At 43.3% G+C, this 16,476-nt stretch overlaps 1 protein-coding gene across 1 annotated transcript in view; it reads left to right on the top strand.

Moving 5' to 3' along the window:
* Positions 1-16,476, top strand: part of col6a4a (collagen, type VI, alpha 4a) — a 74,914-nt gene that overhangs the window by 41,504 nt on the left and 16,934 nt on the right. The window contains exons 9-27 of the mRNA XM_073485512.1: positions 1,017-1,637; positions 1,792-2,343; positions 4,179-4,736; positions 6,397-6,975; positions 8,132-8,710; positions 8,810-9,162; positions 9,349-9,427; positions 9,616-9,761; positions 11,074-11,166; positions 11,921-11,974; positions 12,116-12,187; positions 12,304-12,330; positions 12,507-12,551; positions 14,011-14,064; positions 14,726-14,788; positions 15,341-15,406; positions 15,730-15,783; positions 16,161-16,196; positions 16,339-16,401. Of these exons, the coding sequence (XP_073341613.1) occupies positions 1,017-1,637; positions 1,792-2,343; positions 4,179-4,736; positions 6,397-6,975; positions 8,132-8,710; positions 8,810-9,162; positions 9,349-9,427; positions 9,616-9,761; positions 11,074-11,166; positions 11,921-11,974; positions 12,116-12,187; positions 12,304-12,330; positions 12,507-12,551; positions 14,011-14,064; positions 14,726-14,788; positions 15,341-15,406; positions 15,730-15,783; positions 16,161-16,196; positions 16,339-16,401 (4,094 nt within the window). The remainder of the gene's footprint in view (positions 1-1,016; positions 1,638-1,791; positions 2,344-4,178; positions 4,737-6,396; positions 6,976-8,131; positions 8,711-8,809; positions 9,163-9,348; positions 9,428-9,615; positions 9,762-11,073; positions 11,167-11,920; positions 11,975-12,115; positions 12,188-12,303; positions 12,331-12,506; positions 12,552-14,010; positions 14,065-14,725; positions 14,789-15,340; positions 15,407-15,729; positions 15,784-16,160; positions 16,197-16,338; positions 16,402-16,476) is intronic.

Here is a 16,476-nt window from a genome sequence, read left to right as displayed (position 1 = left end):
TGCTTCTTACCGACAGATGAGTAAAGCACTTTGAATGCCGTGTTGGCTTCAGCTGTAGCTCGATCATCTTCCATGGACGCTTCATAAGTGAACACAGGCGCCGGAGCGGACGAGACAACAAGACTTTCTGTCTCTCCACTTTCAGGTGTTAGGGTACAAAGTGGGGATGTCTAAACCAGGTATTACGGTCATTGTACGTTGGCGATAACGTCTAATCTTGTGCTGTCTAACATGCATTTAGTTACACTGGCTGAGCCTGCCTTTAAAGAGAGAATTTCAGTATTTTTAAACCCGGGTCTATACTTACCAAAAGTTCTGGAATCGGTCTAGTAGATCACCTCAGCTGGCTGCAATGTAATTCTTTGGGGCAACCGTGACCGTCAAAGTAACGTCCACTAAAGGTGTTGTTCTAAGAGTCTCGCAACATTACAGAAACTATTCCTACAGAGCGAGAACTTTTTGTTAAATAATTACATGCTTTATATAACAAGAAACACGTCTCATTAAAGGAGACATCGTGGGTGAGGTGAGCAGTTACAGTTGTTGCCTCAGTTTGTCAAAATCAGTCCAATATTCAGACTTCCGTCATCCTGCAACAACTCACCTCCCATGAGATTACAGACCAGACCTCGCCTCGAACCAGACTTGTGTTTCTGGTGTGCGGCATCTTCCAGCATTCTTCATGGCAGAGTTGTTCGCGTTGAGCTGAATTAATTTACAATAGCCCCATGAGTCATCCAACTGGCTTCATTCAAATGACTGAGGGGGCTGTGTTTGTGTGAGTTACAAATATGAGGGATGATGGTTGAGTTCATGGCCGAAGTCAACTTTGAACTAGACGTAGAATTTATCAATCATCCCTCGTACACTCATCTGTCGGCAAGAAATTGTTTACAAAGCAGTTTACAGATTGTATGAAGAAAGGGGTATTCCTCATCTCAGTCTGTCCGTCAACTTGAAAAGTATCTGAATGGTTAAGTAGCTCACATGACTTTCTGATAATACTCCTTTCACAGACTGCAAAGCAGCCAACGTGGCCGACATTGTGTTCATCGTTGACGAGTCAGGAAGCATTGGAACGTCCAATTTCCAGATGGTGCGCACTTTCCTGCGCTCGATTGTGAGCAGCCTAGAGGTCAGTCGGGCCAAAGTCCGAGTGGGCATCGTGATGTACAACGATGGGCCCTCAGCACAGGTCTACCTCGACAGCTTCAACGACGAGAGTGAATTGCTGAATTTCATCAAAATCCTGCCTTATCGTGGAGGTGGTACGAACACTGGAGCTGCCCTTAACTATGCCAGGGAGAGTGTTTTCATCAAGGCAAGAGGAAGCAGGAAAGATCAGGGTGTCCAGCAGGTGGCGGTGGTGATCACAGATGGTGAATCCCAGGATGATGTGAGCACACCAGCAGCTGATCTCCGTCGGGCTGGTGTCATCGTTTACGCTGTAGGAGTCAAAGACGCCAACAAGGAACAGCTACACCAGATGGCGTCCTATCCCAACAATAAGCATGTGTTTGATGTGGACAACTTTGAAAAGCTGAAAGGGTTGGAGCTGAGCCTGCAGAAGAGTCTGTGCCAAAACATCATTCGGCAGGCGATTTCAGTCAGTACAAGAAGATCTGGCATCAAAGAAGGTCTGGTCTAGTTTTATTTACATACTTTGCTTTGTTTGCCTGAATATCAACCTTATACATCAATGAATATACGTTTTAAATCAAAGTTTAAAGAGTAGAACAATGAATTAATGTAAAGGGAGAAAACAAGACAATTTTGCTTTTCATTTTCCAGGCTGCGTCCAAACAGAGGAAGCAGACATCTTCTTCCTGATTGATCACTCGGGAAGCATCTACCCCGCCGACTTCCAGGACATGAAGAAGTTCATCATTGAGTTTATACATACCTTCCATATTAGTCCACAGCATGTCCGCATTGGGGTCGTAAAATACGCAGATTCACCACAGTTAGAATTTAATCTGGCACAATATTCAGATACCAAGTCACTGGAGAAAGCCATAGAGGATATTAAACAAATAGGAGGAGGGACGGAGACAGGAAGGGCACTGGAATACATGGGCCCGCTCTTTGATAGAACTCCTGATCACAAAGTCCCGGAGTACCTGGTGGTCATCACTGATGGGAAGTCCTCTGACCAGGTCAAGGTTCCTGCAGAAAAACTGAGGGCACGAGGAATCATTGTCTATGCCATCGGGGTGAAGAGTGCAGATCGACAAGAACTGGAAGAGATTTCCGGCAACCCCAAGAGGACTTTCTTAGTCAATAATTTTGACGCTCTGAGGCCCATCAAGGATGACATCATCACAGACATCTGTTCTCAAGATAGTAAGGAAAAGAAAATGCACATCTCTTATATCCTGTATGTGACAGTGAAGGGCAACACACACCAGCAACACAGCTGATAGTCGAGAGGTGAATGTGAGAGAGTTGGGGAACGACCTGCAACAAAGTCTAGTCAGTTTTATCTAAATAGTGCAGAAACACAGCAAAAGTTTCCCTTTTCAATTAGAGCAGGTTGAGACTCTTAAATTCAAGGAGACCCAACGAAGCACTTGGCAACAGTGGTAAGAAAAAACTGTGATCTGGGGACGTTCGTGGTTTGTTTGTGGTTCATGGTCCATGTCTTAAAGCCTTCAGGCAGTTTTTTGTCCCGTCTAACGGTCGACGTTCTCTCTGAAACAGAGAATGGAGGCATGGTTAATAGTCATACATAGCTATTACCATCTCAACCACACTGCCGCTCTCAAAGGATCAACATCACTAGCTTAGATGGTGTTAGCATGGATAAACAATAGCATGAATATTAGCATGGATAGTGATAGTTGTCACTACAACAGCAGTTCTTCTTGTGAATCGAGGAGCTACAGAGTTTATAAATGGTCAGACTGTGACCTGACCTTTACATTTACTGCTAAACTTTCCTCTCTGCTCCGACCGTTAACACCGTTCTGCTCCAAGTGCAGCTACCGTCGCTCTCTCACCTCGCTCTACCCAAGGACGTTACATTAAATCTGGGCACAGAGTTGGAGACGGAGCCCCGTTGATTCCAATGAAAGCTGCTCAGTGGCATTTTGAAGCCAAAAAGCTCGACTTCCCGGGTATGAAAATATTTGGATCTTCCGGTTCTGCCGCCCATAAAGCGTCCGACGAGAGACTTCCGCTGACCGAGCCGGTTAACTTGAATAGAGGCAAAATAATTTAATCGTGCGGCTATACTAGACTTTCCAAATTTTATTGGACCTAATGGATCAAATTCTGACAGTCAGACAAGTCATTTTGTTGGGTTGTGACGCTCAAAATAAGTTATCCTCCGTTTTACACACAATTTAAGCTTATGGGAGAAAGTCTTTTGGGCCCCAGTGTGTCACTCATGCCTTACATACTGTCCTATTTGGACAGTATGTAAGGCATGAGTAAGCCGAGCTTGGAGCATCACGTGTGACTCCCAGATTCCACGATAGTAATTCGTCATTACTCCTTTTTAGAACCAGTTTAAGATTTTTAAACTTTGAGCAAAAAATTAAGTTATTTGTCAAAAAGATAATGGCGAAATGTGTGGCTTAACTGTGTAGGCCCCCTCCCATTGTTTTCTACGTTAGGGCCCAGACACACCAAACCCACATCAAAGAACTAGGAGCAGTGTAGGTTGACTGTGTCTTGGCCAAAAAGCAACTAGCTTGTATCTTCTGTGCCTGCGTAAGAGGAAATAACTCTCCATACCACCAGGTGGCAGTAGTCTATAATTGTTATGATCCTAGCCCACGGGTGACGATTGGCCTGGTGTGTCAGGGCTGCCAGACCTCACACTGATTGCGTATTGACCAGGTCATCACAGGCATGTTAGTGCATCAGAATACATCATTGTCCTATTTCCCAGCATCATCAGAGATCCAGAAAAACAGCTTTTATTGTATATGTTTGGCATCACAGCTACCATACATCAGCTATCCGCATTTAGTGTGTGTTACATCAATTAATAATGAATTGTTCAATGCGAGTCTCCATATTGTCGTCGGTGTGTGTTGCCCTTTACTTACAACTGAAAGGATTTTGCTGTTATGGATACATTTTGTTTTGAAAATGGCAAGAAAAGAGCGACAAGGTAAGAAAGCCGGAAAAACAGGAACCACACTGACATGTTTGTGTTGTTGTGTCCACAGTTTGCAAAGACATACCAGGCGACCTCCTCTTCTTAGTTGACAGCTCTGGGAGTATCTTCCCCAAAGACTACACGACGATGAAGGACTTCATTAAATCTGTGATCAGCAGGTCCATGATCGCGCAGGACGACGTGCACGTTGGTGTCATGCAGTTCAGCGACAAGCAGCAACTCGAGTTTGCGTTAAACCGCTACTACAGCAAAGATGAAATGTCGAGAGCCATCGATGACATGACACAGTTTGGTGGAGGCACACTGACAGGCGCAGCCATCACAGAGGTGTCACGGTATTTTGATGCAGGCGAAGGAGGACGTCCTGGCTTGAGGCAGAGGCTGGTTGTGATAACAGATGGCGAAGCCCAAGACGAGGTCAGGGGTCCTGCTGCAGCTCTCAGGGCAAAGGGAGTGTTGGTCTACGCCATCGGAGTGATGGAGGCCAACACCACCCAGCTGCTGGAGATCAGCGGCTCACCAGAACGGATGTATAATGAGAGGGACTTTGATGCTCTGAAGGATTTGGAGAGTCGTGTGGCCATGGAGCTCTGTGATCCAGAGAGAGGTAAGGGCAGAATGGACCTATCAGAAAGTAGAACTCAGTAGAGCGCATACCTCCGGCAAGGCACAACAGTCCCCTTTAATCCAATCAAGCCTTATCCTGTATCAAATTATGGAGCATTCAGACCAAACGCAGTCTAGTTACTCATGCATCGAGATTACAGCAGTAGCCCCGATCGATCCGAACTCCACTCAGGAAACAAACATTTTAACAGTCGCTTGCTTGTCGTCTGGCCAAAAGACCTGGTGAAGCATGAGTTCAGGCTTTCTACAAGGCGGCATTATGATCCATTTATTGCGTCAGATCACAGAGAAGTCTCTTTGTTTTGGGTTCATACCGATGTGGTAAAACAGATTAATTCAGTTTACGTCTACTTGCTGGTCACAGTTACTATTATTGAACACCTATTGAGAAACTGCCGCTCAGCAGAGACAGACGGACATCGAATAACACCAATAAAAGCCATTAAACCTGTGATCAAACTCACGTGTGTAACGTGAGGTGAATATTCTCTTCACGTTTGGTCTAAACGCACCATTAGACATATTTAAATCTGCTAGATCCAGACGTTATTTGGATCCACATCAATTTTTACTCACTCATAGATTCTCATAGGCTTAAGAACCATTCCCCCAGAAATTAACAACAATGTTGAAAAAATTTCACAATGTTACAGAAAGTGTGACGAAATTCCTGCATCCGTCCCTAAATCTGGATCCACGCCAAAAGTTAGACCTAAGGGGTCTACTCTTGGCCGTGACACGGCCTCGATCCGAGTTCGGTGGAAAACCGTTCTGTAGTGTTTGTGAAATACTGCCGACCAACCAACCAACCAACCAGCAAAAGGACAAAGCATAACTGTAATTCTCAGATTTCCTTTAATTTTTCTAGAACTCTGACTCACATTTAGCAGCAAAAAAAAAAGTCGTCTTTTTCAGAATAGATATTATATTGTTATTTTAGGAATCAAAATCACTTTGAAGAATTGCATTGGAAAAATAAATAATTGTTGCTAATATTTGCAACACCAATAATATCGCTGGACAATATTATTCATCAAAAACTCGATTTATAGAAACAGAATCCCAAAACATAAAGTTAAATTGTAACATGCTGCATTAAAATGTCTAAAAAAGACGATCTTTGCTATATATTTGTAGTTATATATTTGTAAGTTGTGTACATACATACATTTTTGTTCAAACCAGAGAAATCCTCCAGTGTCCTCGAGGTAACGGTGAGTTTCATCTGGTTGTCTGTTGCTGTAACTTCAGGAGTGAGTCAGAGAGGAAGGAAGTCTGAGAACGAGACCAAACATAATGAGAAGTAAACTTTAACACAGTTCGTCTGTCAACAGACGATGAAGACAACAACTCCCATGATCCCACGCTACTTATGTCTTTTATGTTTGTAACGTCTTTACTCTCAACAAAACCCAGCTGGTTCTTGGATGGATCGGTTAGTAGTGTGTTGACTGACAATATTAACATAATATAATACAGCTTTGAAGTTTTTAGAAGGTGAGTTTGGTATCGAACGAACATGATAAATGTTGAGGTGCTCCCTTTCGTTAGTGATTCATTATAATGTCATTGGTTCTTGAACTTTCCTGCCACTCTTCCCTCTGACCCCTTTTCTTCCCCGTCTTTTTATTTCCAACCAGACTGTAAGAAGACAGAAAAAGCTGACTTCATCTTCCTGGTGGACGGCTCCACAAGTATCACGCTGGAAAAGTTCAGAAGCATGCAGAAGTTTATGAAGTCAGTGGTGAACGAAACCACAGTCGGCAAGGAACTGACCCGCTTTGGGGTCATCCTCTACTCCACCAACCCCAAATCTATTTTTACTCTGAAACAGTATGACTCCAAACGAGAAGTTCTCAAAGCGATAGACGCACTGAAGTCGCCGTTCGGAGACACCTACACTGGCAGGGCTCTGGCCTACACTTTAGACTTCTTTAATCAGGATAATGGAGGTCGGGCGGCTCTCAAGGTGCCACAGATTCTCATGGTGATCACAGATGGCGACGCGACCGACCGCAACAGTCTGGTTGCTCCATCTGTGGCACTGCGGGAAAATGGGATCAACGTCTTCAGTATTGGAGTCGAAGGAGCCAACAAGACACAGCTGGAGATCATGGCTGGTGGCGACAAATCCAAAGTTTTCTATGTAGACAATTTCGAGGCCCTGGAAACTCTGTACAAGGATATATCTCATGTTCTCTGCAAATCCACCAAGCCAGGTAAGAGGCTCCATCTTGACGGACGATATGTAACAATTTATAGCGTCTTAAATCTAACTTACTTCTTCTGGATTCAGGTTTTGTTCGATGATTTAGAGAGTCGGTTTACCCAAGCCAGGAAAAAATGTAGTCATTTGAGCCGGGGGGGGGGTATGTTGCCATGTAGACATTTCTACCAGTAGAATTTAACTTGTGTATAACCTTTATTTAACTAGGAACTACATTGAGATTAACATCTCTTGTAAAAGTGAGACTTAGCAAAGACAGGACATGACAAGACAACAACATCAAATCAAATCATGATAGCAGCAGTGAGTATAAAAATACTTTTCATTATACATCATTTGTAGTGCTCAAAGAATTGGAAAAATTAAAAAAAGGAAACAGCAACAGCAGCGTGTCTTTCCAGCCTTTCTTTCTCGTCACACTAGACGAGAGGTGCCCAAAACTTAACTTAATGGTGCACTGATCGAATCCCAAATTCGCTTAATTGATACCGAATTGCCTCAATATTATCTCCTATTGAAAAATTTCACATCATTTGATACCGAATTTCAATACCTGAGGAGTTAATTTCGTCAGTGTTAGAGAGCCAGTAAGCAGCCTACCAAAGTCAGTGCAGAGCCTGAAGTTTGAGATAACTGAATATTTAGGGCAGTAAAATGATTGGAGGGTTAAACTCTGACATTGCATGAAACATTCACATGCTACAGTTTCTTCAGCAAGGGATAGAAATGTTGCACCAGTTAGAAAGACTTAATAATCTAGTTAAGTAATTTGATTTAATAATTTAGAATAATTTAGGATGTCGTCTGGGTCCGGACTGCCTTCCCCCTGTTAGTGACCTCAGGGGGGATGGAGAGGGATGGCAGGTTAACGAGGGCGATGACGTCCCTCCCCGTCCCTCAAATCTCCTGCTGACAAGACTGATATACCTGTGACGAGCAAATATCAGCATGTAGTGTCATCACCGCAGGATATCCATTTGTATGGGAGTGTATTATTTACTGAAGTGATACTTTCAGATGGTGATCCAGTGGCGTTATCAATCATGTTCTGGAGAAGCCTCCACCCACAGAAAACTAGAGGGTTGAAAACTATCACTAAGTAAATGGCACATGTTTATTATTAATGTGGATCCTTTTAACTTCTGCAGTTTGTGAAAAACAGCAGGCTGACCTGGTCTTCCTCATGGATCAGTCCAGTAGCATCGCACGGGGGGACTACGCCACCATGAAGAATTTTACAACCAACCTAATAAAATCCTTCGAAGTCGGCAAAGATTTAGTGCGTGTGGGAGTCGCCCAGTTCAGCACCACGTTTCAGAACGAGTTTCACCTCAACAAGTTCTTCACAGAGCAAGAAGTCAGCAAGTACATCATGGGTATGCGGCAGCTCGGTGGAGACACCTACATCGGATTGGCCCTGAAGCACATCAAGGATTATTTTGAGGCGTCGCAGGGCGGCCGCAGATCTGAAGGGATCTCCCAGAATCTGGTGCTGATCACAGACGGCGAGTCGCACGATGAAGTAGAGGAAGCGGGGGACAGTCTCAGGAGTCTGGGGATCGAGGTGTTTGCCATCGGCATCGGAGACGTCCACGATCTCCAGCTCTTGCAGATCACTGGCACCCCGGAGAGGCTGTTTAATGTGCAGAACTTTGACAGCTTGGGAAAGATCAAGCAGAAGGTGGTTGATACAATTTGCAAATCCAAGCCAGTGGGGATTCAGGCAGGTGAGTTGATAAGTGTGACTCTGTTGTATCCCCTCTCTTCCCCAATATTCCTCTGTGTCCTTTACTTCCAGACGTAAAGAATGATTCCCTTTGCTACAGGCTGCAGCATCGATGTCGCCATTGGATTCGATATAACTCAAAGATCTGGTGTTTCTGGTGAGACTCTGGTCAGCGGCCACAACCAGCTCCGGACTTTACTGCCAGAGATCGCCCATTATGTTTCCTCCAAACCGGGCCTGTGCTGCGTCGTCCCCGCGCTAATCAAGACCAACATCGGCTTCCGAGTGGTGAGTCGGGATGGACGTTCCCTGTACGACACAAACTTCGAGGGCTACAGCGACAGCGTGGTGAGGAAAGTCACCACGTTGAATTTGCCACAGCCCACTTACTTCAACAGCGCCCTGCTGAAGTCCTTCGGGGAGAAGTTGAAGGCGTCCGGAGCCGGTGTCAAGGTGAGTCTGAGACGCAGCATACTGACACAAAAACAAACCTTTTCTCAGTTGAAGACACTTTGTGGTACTGTTCTCCATCAGCATGGAGGGAGGAGATGATGACTTTTCATCTGTGAGTGAACTTATCGTTTAAGAACTTTAACAGTAAAAGCAGCAGGAGTTAATGTGACCGACCTCGTCCACCAGGTGCTGGTGATCTTCTCAGACGGACTCGATGAAGACGTGATGACACTGGAGCAAGAATCCGAGCTGCTGCGACAGTCTGGTAAGACCTGAGAGAGGCAGAGGAAATCAGACCTCAGTTTGTAATTTTGTGGTTTTAAATGCATGATTATATTTAAATGATCAGGTAGATGATGTGAATCCAACATGTCAGTGTTTGAGGTGCAGTATGGTGGCAGTCAATGCAGCCGTTTGTAGAGAAATGTCTTTTTTTGTGTGTTTTCTCTGCAGGTGTCAGCGCTCTGCTGACTGTGGCTCTGGAGGGAGTGCATGACCCGGCCCAGCTGCAGATGGTGGAGTTTGGACGAGGATTCGGATACAAGCTTCCTCTCAGCATCGGCATGCCGAGTGTTGGCAGCACCCTCCTCAAACAAATTGTAAGTCAGTCATGTCACTAAACAGAAACAAAACTGGAAAACACTTCATCGCTCAACAAAAGAGTCTGTCGGTTGTTGAGTGATAAACTTCTTTTTTACATTTAAGTTAAATTCAGAAAGAAAGATGAGATGAGAAGATGAGTTATGTTTTCTTTATTTTTGTTTCACATTTAATGGCGCTAGGCTAGCAGGTTCCCCCTGCTTGCAGTCTTTGTGCTAAGCTAAGCTAAACACATCCTCTGCAATGGACAGAGATGAAACGGAGACCGATCTTCTCGTCTGACTCTAACAACCAAAATGTGTTTTTTCCATGCTTTTATTCTGGATGTTCGTCAGTTACTGGTCTTGCAGGTGACTGTAACACTGAGATGTTCAGGATCCGTTTTAATGCCAGTTACTGTGGAGACACCACACTGCAGCTGATGCAGTCACAAGAATCTTAACAAGACCGACAATAAACATGTTTGTGTGTAAGAACAGATCTGTTACTTTCCCTTGAAATAGAAAATATTTTTGCAGTTTTTTTCTGATTTATCACTTTATTGTCAGTTTAGCAAAATTAAGAATAAAGTGACTTAGAGACGCATTTCTCAGTGTGATGAGAATTTCCGAAGCTCATCTGTTCAGAAATGTTTTCCTGTCCTGGCGCGTCCGTTTGCAGGAATGGAAAAAGAAAAAGCCTCGGTGCTGGTTGAAGGAAATATGTAAATTACTCACCATGTTAAGGAAAAGCCATTAGCAAAGAAAAAACCAAGAATCCTGTAAACATTAGTGGGTTTAGTGGAATGCTCGTTCCAGCCTTTGATAACAGATCTGTCCCTGGAGGAGAGTGTGACTTTTCTTTTAACTAACGTCAAAAAATAAAAACATGCTTTTTTGTTTAAACTCAACTTGTTACTTGAAAAACAATCTGTTTACTTATTTTAATGATTAGGATCTTATTGAAAGTTTGAACAAGGGAATGAAGAGAACAAAAAAACGTGTCACTTAACAAGAGACTCATCAGACAGTACATACATTTACAAAAGACAAAGAACAAACTACACACACACACACAGACACACACACACACACTGGCTTTAGTGTCTCAGCAGTATTTTATTAAACCTTCATTGAAGTGAAAGTCAAATATCAACCCAGCATGAAACAGACCTCTACAGGAGACTCCAGAGGTAAATGTGTATCTGATCGGTTTAAGTCAGCAGAAATCTTTTAACTGTAAAACGTTTCTGATTCTTCAGGCCGAAAACTGTTTTTATAAATAAAGTTAATCAAAATTAAATTCTTGTTGTTGCTGTTGTTTTCTCTGCAGGACGCCGTGTCGGACAGGGAGTGCTGTAACGTCATGTGCAAATGTTCGGGGCACGAAGGCGTCCGTGGCTCTCGGGGCCCCTCGGGGTCAAAGGTGACTGGAAACACACACCTTTAACTTTAAACACGATTTTGAGAATGTTTGGGAAACGAGCGAGCAGACGCAGGCAGGTCATCGAGGCAGCGACAGGCCTGCTTCAACACTTCGTGCTTCAGGTCCTGTTCTGTACACAGTCCACGGTCAATGTGAAGTGCACACTGATACAGAGGAGAACAGGAAACACCTCGTTTTCTCAGGGCTGACAGGAACAAGTCCTCACTCAGCCGAGGAGCAAGTACTCTGTTATTTACTTCTGTAAAAGTATCAGTAAAGAAATGAAAAAATACTTCATTATCAGTAAACATCCTGCATTCAAAACCCTGCTTAAAGAGAAAAATGTAGTTACTGCAAGTGTCAACGGTAAAAGTACTGTAGTACTGTCAGCTTCATGTAGAGAAGTACTGTAGTACAGTCAGCTTCATGCAGTAAAAGTACTGTAGTAATGTCAGCTTCATGTAGTAAAAGTACTGTAGTACTGTCAGCTTCATGCAGTAAAAGTACTGTAGTACTGTCAGCCTCATGTAGTAAAAGTACTGTAGTACTGTCAGCCTCATGTAGTATATTTAAATATAACAGGAAGTTAATTTATTCTCAGGAGTTGTTTGCAGTATAAAATGCAGGATTTTTGTTTGTTGCCAAACGTTATCAATTTTTGACCTTTTTAATATTTCAGTATATTAATCAATATTTCATCTGTGTGTGTGTGTGTGTGTGTGTGTGTGTGTGTGTGTGTGTGTGTTATAAACAGGGTGGGTCTGGACAGAAGGGTTACCCAGGATTCCCCGGAGAGGAGGGCGTTGCTGTAAGTGCCTCTTCATCCACTTGAACTTTTTCTCCTCTGTCATCTTGAAGCGTGAAGTGTCTGGCAGCTTGTTCCACAGTAGCGTCCCGTCACCGGACTCCTCTGCTCTCCGTCACGCCTCGCTGTGTTTGTGTGTTGCAGGGGGATCGGGGGTATCCTGGACCCAGTGGACCTCAGGGTTTACAGGGTTGTTCTGGGCCCAGAGGACCGAAGGTAAAGCGTTCCTGATCACTACTTATTCTACCAGTGCTGAGTAATTTTGATGGAAGCAGCTGTGATTCACCAGATGTTGATGATGTGCGTCCGACTCCTGCTGTTTGTGTCCGCAGGGCTACCGAGGCCTCCGGGGAAACAGGGTGAGTGACTCAGAGCTGCTGGAATGTAATAAAGGCAGTTTAGACGAGGAGGTCATGTGACGAGCTGAATGTACTGAGGAATGTTTGGACAAACATTCGAGTGGAGATGGAGTCTAATGACCCGAGAAGAAGAAACCTGCGTCTCTGTAACACTCGGTTCTCTTTCAACGTTGCAGGGCGAAGACGGAGAAGACGGGCTGGACGGAGTTAACGGAGAACAGGTACGAACTTCAGCGGCTGTTGTCTCTCCTGTGTTGTGTGGTGAATGAGGCACAAACGTCAATTTTTGGCTTCAACCGGTTGTTTCTTCTGTTGAGAATAGATTGATATCAGGTCTCTCACAGCTTATTTTGTAGTTACACAGAGAGAACAAATTCTGCTGTCGGTGAGCAAGTTACACCACAGAGGTTTCAACATGTCAGTAAACGACTCTGAAACAAACCTCATCATCAGAAAAGTGTTTTATATTGAATTCAGAAGCCCTCAGGAATAACACCAACAAAACAAACTGATTAAAGTTTCTAAGCAGAGCTTTTTACAAAACAAAATGGCTGCTGCTCACACAACGTTAGCACACTGTCAGGAAGTGGCCACTACAACTACCTGGTTAGGAAAAGCTCCTGGTTCTGTCACCACTAACGGAGCCTGAAAATGTCCCAACGTCTCGTTATAAATATCCACTGGTTTCATGCTAACAAGTTCTGAAACGGCGTCTCTAACAGTCGTCTCTGGTTTGGCGGCCGTCTCGTCCTCAAACACAAGTTTCTGATCCGTCCAGGTTCTGTTCATCCAGATAATCTCCACAGATGAACTCCACTCTGATGTTTGAAGGTAAATTAAATGTGTAGCAGTAAAAAGCTAATGCTAGGCTACAAACAGACGACATCACGGTCACGTGACTTAAACGTCTCCACCACTGAGCGTCTTACTGCACAATTACTATCCAGGTTTTCTATAAACTGATCAATGTACGAGTTGTAAAGTCAGAGTCAGAACAGTGTGTAACTAAAGTGGCCTGTAAAGACGGACTAGTGAGCAGATGAGTCTCCGTGTTCGCTGTGAGGACGTTTAATGTCCCCGACAACCTCTGTAGTCTCATTCAGACACTTGTTAGCAACCACTAACAGTTTTTAACACATGAAGAGCTTTATAATTAAACTGTGGACATTTAATGATGAGTTTATGTTGGAGAACAAGATAAATGTGTTCAGCCTGTAACACACCTTATTACACTCATTTAACTGAAAACACATTCAACACTCAGACTTTGAGACAAGGGGACAGGAAGTGCTAACATGCTAACATGCTAACTGATCTCTGGGTTTTAGGACTACAGACTGCACCACTTTATGGAAACTGTAGTTCTTAATCTAAGAGCATGATTTTATATAACTATGACGTCACATTGAGATTAAAGAAGACGAGGTCAGAATCGCAGAATCAAGGACAAAACAACATCACATTTTTTGTTATTGAGACGATAATTCAACACGTCCATGTTTTATATTTGTAATAAAGTCCCAGCAGAAGATCAGATGATGCTGCTTGTTGAAGCTGAGACAGTAAATCTGTTTGTTTGTTCTCATCATGGAGGAAATGAGTGGGCGTGTTCATGAAAACAGCTGATGGGAGGATTTTCGGGCTCTGTGTGATGAAGCTGTTTGTGGTTTTGCTTTTCAGGGACTGACGGGACAAGATGGAGGTCGAGGAGAGAGAGGACACTCAGGAAACCCAGTAAAACAAAAACTCTTGTCTTCTCTCGCAGTGTGACCGTCCTGTCTGTCTGTGTATTCATCACATCTGTTCACTCTCGTCAGCATCACAGCCAGTCTCTTAATTAAAACATCAAATCAGCAGAAAAAGATTTTTTATTAATTATATTTAATTTAATGACTAAATTAGAGACTTTGTAGTTTGACTGTGGTAATTAATATTAATTATTGTTGTCTATTTTTTTTAAATGGATCTTTTAAAATATTTTTAAAACTACACCATCAAAGGTCATTTCAATTAACTCAGTGATGAAGATTTATGAATCATTTACTAATTACATTGTGTGTTGTTATTAGTAGTGCTGCCTTCTATAAATACTTAATAATCACATTTTATTCATTTACATTCACTTATTGATTTGATCTTATTCATGATGCTAAAAGAGATTTACGATATCGCTCATGATGCCAGTATATTTATATCACGTCGACCATTCACACTTTTCACTGTTATTTTTGTAATTATTTGTCAGTAATTTATTTTATTGAGTGTTTTTAAGTGTCGCTGCAGTTTAGTGTAATTTAACCGTCACGACCATCAGATGATGACAGAGTGAAGCCCGGGGGGGCGTTGACCTCTGACCTCTGGCTGGTTGACTGACAGGTTGAACTTTCGTCCTCAGGGTATCCCGGGTATCAGAGGGGAGGCGGGGCTTAAAGGACAGCGAGGACTGAGAGGAGATCCGGTAAGTGCCAACATTTTCTCTCTCTCTCTCTCTCTCTCTCTCTCTCTCTCTCTCTCTCTGGATTGGTGGATTATAAATCTAAATCACAAATATTTGTAAAATAATCGCACAGATGTTCTGTGCAATGACCTGTTTTCCATTTTATGTCTCACAAAAGACCGAAGTCAGAACAAACTGGTAACTGAACGGTGTAAAAGATTTAATGCTGCTCTACAGTACGAAACTATAGTTTCAGTCAAAACATACAAACGCTGAACTTTTAAATGTCTGTTTTTTGAGGTTTGCTCTATTTGAGAGGAAAGTGATGTGAAAATTGCAGTAACTAAATAATCCAACCATATATGCAGTAAATGTAGCTGCTGCAGTTACAGTTATCACAGCGCCACACAAGGTTGTTAGTAAATGGGAAAATATGAGCTCTGTGTGTTGTCAGAAAGCGATACAGCCAAACACAGCTGTTCAACATCTGGAAGCTCCACTTAAGAAAAGTAAACAGTGTGCAGAGTTTATCCTTCAGGACTGACGGAGTGTCCTTTGTGTTTGGATTGACAGGGTGAACCAGGCGCTGATAACACCGCCCCAGGAGCCAAAGGAGACCCCGGGAACCCAGGTTTACCGGTAAGAGACATCACACACTGGACTTGGGTTGAGTTGAAGAGCAGCTAAAGGTTAAATCAGGTAATCAGGTAAAAGTCCTGATGTTGTCAGGTGAAGTTGGATCATTGGAGTTGATGTTGGAGTTTGTAGACGTTGGAGAGATTTGACTCAGTTTACTTGAGGATCGGATCAGAAACACTGGTGCTGATGTGTCTGGTTACAAGCGTTTTTACACAATTTGCTTTTTCTTTAGAATTTCAGTCCGAATGTAGAAAGAGTCCTGAATCTTATTTTGTCACAGTTATGAATCACTTTGCTGAGATGTGATGTGTTTAAATCCACAGGGTGCACCTGGACCTGACGGGCAACCCGGTGAGAGCGGGATCGAAGGAAACCCGGTGAGATTTTGTATCTTTTCTCATCTGTATGCAGTGATGACGCCTCTGTACCACACGTCACTTTATCCATCACTTCAGTTTCACTGTACAACCCTGACGCTGTCAATCCTTTTCCACCTGTAATCGATGGATAACGGTACAAAGATGCTTGATGCTGAAACTGATAATAATTATAATATATGTGTATATTTTCTTCCTCTGTGTTCAATGGCTGCAACACTGTGACAGCAGCATGTTCACACGTCTGCTTTGTCTGAATGTGACTCTGTCAAAACGTCTTTTATATAAAAAATGAATAGTCTGATACTGACATCATGCTGACGAACACGTGAATCATTAAACGTCTCTAAATGTTTGTTTGTGTTCCTGCTGTTCAGGGTCCAGATGGAAGAAGAGGACCGCTCGGTGAGAAGGTAGGAGAGGAGCTCAGAGCTCATTAGTCCTGGTTCATACACCAGTCAACACTCAGACACCCTGTTTAAACTGTGTGTGTGTGTGTGTGTGTGTGTGTGTGTGTGTGTGTGTGTGTGTGTGTGTGTGTGTGTGTTCGTGCAGGGTGCATCTGGAGAGCTAGGAGGTCCAGGACTCTCAGGCAGCCCAGGTGCTTCAGGTCCACAGGTGAGAGATCAGCAGGACAACAGATGATAAACATTGTGGACATTCTGTAGAATCGTCACCACAGATACATGAGGA

This window comes from Pagrus major, chromosome 17, assembly GCF_040436345.1.
Source record: "Pagrus major chromosome 17, Pma_NU_1.0".
NCBI lineage: Eukaryota > Metazoa > Chordata > Actinopteri > Spariformes > Sparidae > Pagrus > Pagrus major.
Note: the sequence above shows the minus strand (reverse complement) of the source record. Positions and strands in the feature narration are given on the sequence as shown.